The sequence below is a fragment of the Oryzias melastigma genome, linkage group LG11 (genome assembly GCF_002922805.2).
Source record: "Oryzias melastigma strain HK-1 linkage group LG11, ASM292280v2, whole genome shotgun sequence".
NCBI lineage: Eukaryota > Metazoa > Chordata > Actinopteri > Beloniformes > Adrianichthyidae > Oryzias > Oryzias melastigma.
In genome coordinates, this window is record NC_050522.1 from 1,601,070 (window position 1) to 1,607,457 (window position 6,388).

Sequence of the window (6,388 nt, forward strand, 5' to 3'; positions counted from 1 at the left end):
TACTTTACAGTTCCAGAAATACAGGACGAGTATCTTACCCGACTTTGACTTGATTACAGTTAGTTAGATTTGGGAAGTTTTTGACTGAGCTGCACCACAAATGATAAAATATTTTTTTTTGTTTGTTTGTTTGTTTGTTTTTTTTTTACATCAATGCTGACATTACACTACCTACTAATACATTTGCTGCATTGAGATGACCCTATGTGACACAGAGTCTTTTATTTTGAAAGGAAGTCATGTGAATCTCCGTTAAAAGCTAGAAACAATTTCATACTTTCAAAAGAGGTTATTTTCTCTTCAAGTGTATGTTTCATTTGCGGAATAAACATCAGTTCATTAATATGTTCCATGATAGCATTAACTTCAGTGTAAATCGGTGTCGAATGTTTCCAGTAGCTCCTCCTACAGGCCTGTTCTCAGAGAGGAATCACCCAATGGGTGGAGTGAAGCAGACCTCCGGTACAGTGGGGTACACATAATTTATATCAAATGTGTAAAACCTTCCCGCTCTCGGTGGACGGAGCACGTCTTACTTCGCCCCGGAAGCCTCGAACAAGTCCGCCCACTCCTCTGCACGGAAGAACTGCGCGTGGAAGTGCCGCGCGAACTCCGGGTAGCTGAACCCAGGCGGGTAGTTGTCGGTCATGAAGCGGACGCACTGCGGGTCGGGGGGCTGCTGACCCTGCCAGTGCCACCAGAACCACTCGCTCTGAAACGCGGGGACGGAGAACACCCCCCAGTGGATGAAAATGCCCAGCTTGGCCTCGTCGTACCATGGGGGCAGCGGTCTGCCGTCCAGACTGCTCCAATCAGCGGAGTATCGAGCCGCCGACAGAGAAACTAAAGCGACGAGCACAATAAAAACTGTCTCCATTTTTTAAATGAACTTCTGGAAATCTCTGAGGAAACTAAAAAACAAACAAACAAAAAAATCTAGCAAATAAAGAATGTCTAAATAAACCCAAACTAGGAAATACCGACTTCACATTTCATGGTTTGTTGTGAAGTCTACTTCCTGATCACATGACTGGTCACGTGAGTATCAGATGTCCGGATTATATATTAAGTCTATGGTCCGATGAGCCTTTCCTTTTTTTCCAGTTTAGTCTTTTTTTTAATACGACGTAATTAAAACCAACACATATGTTATATAGATTTAATTACAACGATACAATAATATTTAATAAATATAAACTTGTGTCATGGAAGCATATTCCATAAAAAACAAAACAGGCGGTCTTTGTACTAAAATCTTTCGTGTTTGGCACTTAAAAATCAGAACAAAAATCCTAGATAAAAATTTTAAACATCCCTCTTTAACAGCTTCAGACTATACGCTCCTTAACTGATCTTATTTGCATGTGTTTTTGTATAATCTATGCCTTTTTGGTTCTATTTTTAAGAGTATTTTTCTTTCACATTTTGTTATCTTAATAGACTGTATATATGAATCATTATTATTATTACAGTCAATGATCTTAATCCATGAGCATTGGAAATATATATTTTTTTAACTCGACAATGTTTATCAGACAAAAATTAAAATATTCAAAAGAACTATCCATAGACCTGAACAACACTTTGTTTTTGGCGATATGGAAAATATAAGAGGTCAAATTTACTGAAATCTAAAGCTATTCAATCAAAGTCACCTTCATAGGTCTAGTTCCATTTGAACATAGGACTCCTGTTTTGTTGTAGATTCACAATTCTTGGAGTTTTTTGACAGTTTCTGCTTGAATTTCTTTGCAGGATGTCAGAATTAGGGCTGGGAATCTCAGGGTAACTCATGATACGATGCGATTCACGATACATGTGTCACGATAGCAATAGTATCTCAATTTGTCAAACATAGCAATAATATATATTACCTTGGTAATCTATGATATAAAACTATTTTTTAAATGTATCTTATTTTCTTCAAAACCTTTTTTTAGAACAATTTAAAACACAATATGTTCTTTAACGTTCTATCCAACATTAAAATAAAATTATCAATAAATACTAACGTGTCTTTACAATAATTACATACATTTTAAGGTGACTAATAAACAAAGCTTCAGTTAAAAACCAAAATGCAGAGTATATCAAATAACCTTCTCACTTCAAAGAGCAAAAAATGTGGACATAAAAATTTACAGTGCTTCATTTTAATTAATTGATGTCAAATAATTGATTATTATTGAGACACGATTTGAACTTTCATCCTTTTAATATTATAGAATCATTCTATAATGACTTTTTAATATTAATTATCTGGGATACCTGTTCAAGAAAGTGGGGAAATGTCAAGTCTCACCAGATATTGTTCATAATCGGAGTTCAAAGCAGTGGATCAGAAAACTCTGATGACCCAGCGTTCTAGTAGCATTTAAATGCATCACTTACACACAAATCTAGAGACAGGAAGAGTCTCACATCTGATTTAGGCATAAATGTGGTTTTGTGTGTGTATGAGGTGATTGGTGCATTCTTTAGAAAGATTTGTGCATGTAGTTAGTTTTAGGCTGTTGTAATTTATAGGTGTACATGTGTAAAATTATGTGTTTTGTGCATATGAATACACAATTGCAAGTTCACACTACTTGCAATTGTCTTGAGTTACAAATCCAGAATCACACACACACAAATCAGATTAATTTTCCCTGCAAACGTTTTGACCCTAAAATGGATTCAGTGGTGTTGGAAGATGAATGGATGTCATAATTGAGAGATTTCTGGGAATGATTCTACCAAAGATAAAAAGATTATTGGAGAAGGACTTTAAAGAAGTATGCTAATAAACATCTAAAAATATATCCAAGATTAGATGGCTACAGGTAGATGTGTAGTCGACCTCTATAGGCAGATATCTATCAGAATGCTATAGATAGACATCTAATAGAGTAACAAATAAGAGTTGTGTGCAGTGTCCTGCAGACATCAACAATAGATGGATATTATCTAAGACTGTATTCAGACTGGAAAATATGCTGGTCTGGACTTAGTCTGCTTAATTTGGTCTGGACTGAGTCCTAAACCCTGCATTTGGTCTGTATTCCGGATGCTGTCTATCGGACCAAAGCTTGTAAACAAAACCATGTGACTTCAGTCATTGGTACGGGGGTGGGGTCAAGTAATGAGAAAGAATAATGGAAGTCCTACGTTTTGAAATTTAGGATAGTTCACTTATTTAAACTTTATATTTCACTGATCAGTTTAGAACGCCTGCATCAACATCAGGTTCAGCAGTTTGTACTGCTGCTTTGGTCCGGTGGAGGAATGCTGTAAGACGGTTACTGAGGAGAAGACAGCTATTAAGACATGCTGATAAATATTTGGATTTATAGATTGTCGGGAAAACAGTGAGAAAGAAGCACTGTGGGTCACAATAGAAGTTGTTTTAATGAGCCTGCATTCATTAAACTACATGAATTGATGTGTCTCATTGTTGCTCCACTTCTGTGATCACATCCTGTAAAGCCAGCTGTGGTGGTTCTTCTGGTCCAGTTGTTCAGCTCAGAGAAAAGATTCAGAAAACTGGAGCTCAGTCCGATTGGAAACAAACCCAGACCACCTGGATAGATGGATCTGAGAGCAGTTCCTGATCCGGTACCAGGTCCACTTGGGGGAAACCAACTCTGGTTCCCTTTAAGCAAAAAAAATGTGTCCAGTGTGAGTAATAGAACCATCTATCCCACATAGATATCTTCTGCCTGGTGGGTTCAGACTCTGATTTCTCACAGAATTGATATTTATCTATTTTCGTCACATGTTGTCCATATTACCATCAAACTGTTGGTAGTTTAAATCTCAGGCTGGACGGTCCTGTTGTCCTTGGACAGAAAACAAATTACTGTAAATAAAGTTTTTATTTCAATTGTTAGAGTATCAACACGAACGTCAAACACGGAGTCGCTTTCGTCCAGCCCCCGTCAGAGCTCGGGCTCCAGCCGCGGGAGCACCGGCAGGATCAGGTTCCCGAACGACGAGTCCTGCGTGATGAAGAAGCCGGACGAGTGTCCGTGCGCGTGCTGCAGCGCGGCCTTCTGCTGCGCGGCGATGTGCTGCTGCTCGGCGCTGTCCCTCACCTCCTTCAGGCTGGGTCTGGACGAGGCCAGCGGGATGTTGGCCCCGGGGCTGTTCATGGACTGGCTCTGCAGCAGGCGCCTCTTCTCCTTATCCAGCTCCGCGAGGATGGCCACCCGGGTTTTGTTCTGGAAGCCCGGAACTGGGGGGCTCGTAGCCATTGTTAGCTGAGGAAGCGGCAAACTTTTCTGTCCAAAGTCCCAAAAGCAAATATGTGCCGTTTTATTTCTTCGTTTTAGGAATCCCTCGTGCCCTTAAGAGTGTGCAAAATCCCGCGCACTGCGCCAGCCGAAACGCAGAAACAAATCCGGGGACTTTCGCCAGCTGAGTTATTTTTCCTCCGTTAGCTTAAAAACCAGTGACACTTCCGGTCTGAAAGTTGAGCTTTCAAAATAAAAGTTATGAAGACGCAGTTTAAAATAAAAAAACATTAAATAATTAGATCAGGGGTCTGCAACCTGAGACTCTGGAGCCACATGCGTCTCTTTTACCCCTCCCGTGCCGCTCTTTGGCTTTAAGAAAAGTGCCAACAGTTTAAATAAATATTGAATTGGTTAGTTGAGTTTAGCACATTTTAATATATGCTGCCCCCTAACATGTAGTTCTTGTCATCATGAAAGAAAACATCACGTTTGACTTGGTTTTCTTGAATTTTTAAATCAAAATCTGCTGAAGGATCTTATTTGACACAGAGTGTGTTTTATTGTGAAAGGAACTTGTTTCTTCTGCTGTCAAAAATAGACTAAAGTTGTTATTTTGTTATCTCACCACACCTTTTTAATTCAATAAATATCTGAAAGCTACATTTTCCAAAGGAAAAGCTAAATGGCCACATAAAAGGTAAAGTGTAATCTCCAAAAGTTTAAGTAGGATTTGGTGACTCTTGCTCGTTCTGGTTTGTCAGAAACTGGACCAAATGGCTCTTTTGGTGGTAAGGGCTGCAGACTCCTGAATTAGAATATTATTAGAATGGATAGTTAATAGATGCTAAAAAAATAATATAAAAATTGATGCAGGTTAAACTATATTTAAAATGGGATCTGTAGATCGTGCAATAGGTGCAATCAGAATTGTATGGCAAACACATATAATTAGTATGACAGGAAGTATATTTAGCTGGTGAAAGCCACATTTATCATGCATGTGTCAGTGATGGTGCACCAAAGGGCATTTTACAACTGCCATTGAAAAATATTGTTTGGCAGCAGATATTTCCATAGTTCTGCTGATGACTCTGACTCAACCACATGAAAATAAACCCAGGAGAAGTATTGCAGTTCATCAAGACCTTAAACACGTCCTAAAGATATAAAGATTTGGATAACTTTTAGCTTTATGTGCATCCCAGTCTAGTAACACCTGTCTGAAAATCCAAATTGGATAAACCAAACAGGAGATGAAATTCACAGTCTGCAGTTATTTGAAAGACAAAGGACTCTTTTTAGGTTCAGAACAAACTTTCAGCACATAGAAGAACACTAAAGAGAGGTCAAGATGTCATCTGTACAAAAATTGAAAATGGTGGACTCAGACATAATCCTGCTTCAAATTACAATGCTGTCCTGTCAACACTTCCTAGTCTGGGAGCTTTGAAGCATACCTCCTTACCATCTTCATTTCAGACAGCAGCTGTTCCGGATGACAAACATTTGTTTCAGCCCTACAAGAAGTAGTTCAGTAACACAACTGAGCACCCATAAGAGCCTTCATGAAGTTGTTTTCTATTACTAGACTCAAATAAAATAGAAAAAAAATAGTGCAAAATCTGATATTTACCCTAAAGGTGTAATACTATTGCCAACAATTCTTGAATAACTACTAAATGCTAAATACATTTTATAATATAGAAAACATGATAAACAATCTAAAAATTAGCTATATGTGTGAAAAAGGGAAAAAAATATGTAATGTTAAAAGGAGAGCTATAAATGATTGTGAAATACCTTTTATGCAATGTAGGAGCACTTAAAAAATACTATTTATCTTTTATTAAGGCTACATATTATTTTTGATTGAATGTATTAATGTAACGGTAACTCTAACCGTAACGCTTCCAGGTTTGTGCGGCCAAGAAAAGAGTTCAGCTCTGGCTGAACGAATTTAGAAAATTAGGAAATAGTCACTTTCTTTTGTTTTACTTTAACTTAAGAATGTTGGGCTTGTTAGACATGTTAAAAGCACAATGGCCATCCCCATAGAAAGAGGCTCTTAGTATGCCTGAAGTTATTTTATAAAGTATTTTTGAAAATATGGGAAGTATATAAAACATGTATAGCATGGAAAATACACTAAATACTTCTTCAAACTAAACTGGAAC

At 37.9% G+C, this 6,388-nt stretch overlaps 2 protein-coding genes across 2 annotated transcripts in view; both read right to left on the reverse strand.

Moving 5' to 3' along the window:
* LOC112136268 (tissue alpha-L-fucosidase) overlaps positions 1 to 1,067 on the reverse strand; it is a 5,327-nt gene extending 4,260 nt beyond the window's left edge. The window contains exon 1 of the mRNA XM_024257866.2: positions 537 to 1,067. Within this exon, the coding sequence (XP_024113634.1) occupies positions 537 to 877 (341 nt within the window). The 5' untranslated portion in view covers positions 878 to 1,067. The remainder of the gene's footprint in view (positions 1 to 536) is intronic.
* A 2,301-nt stretch (positions 1,068 to 3,368) lies between these two features.
* LOC112136269 (SOSS complex subunit C-like) lies at positions 3,369 to 4,465 on the reverse strand. Its single transcript, XM_036214146.1, has one exon. The coding sequence runs from the start codon at positions 4,230 to 4,232 to the stop codon at positions 3,918 to 3,920; it is 315 nt and encodes a 104-aa protein (XP_036070039.1). The 5' UTR covers positions 4,233 to 4,465; the 3' UTR covers positions 3,369 to 3,917.
* Positions 4,466 to 6,388: the final 1,923 nt, after the last annotated feature.

What these genes read in the sequence shown, in the direction of transcription:
- LOC112136269 (XM_036214146.1), bottom strand. Translation starts at nt 4,232, where the DNA reads ATGGCTACGAGCCCCCCAGTTCCGGGCTTCCAGAACAAAACCCGGGTG.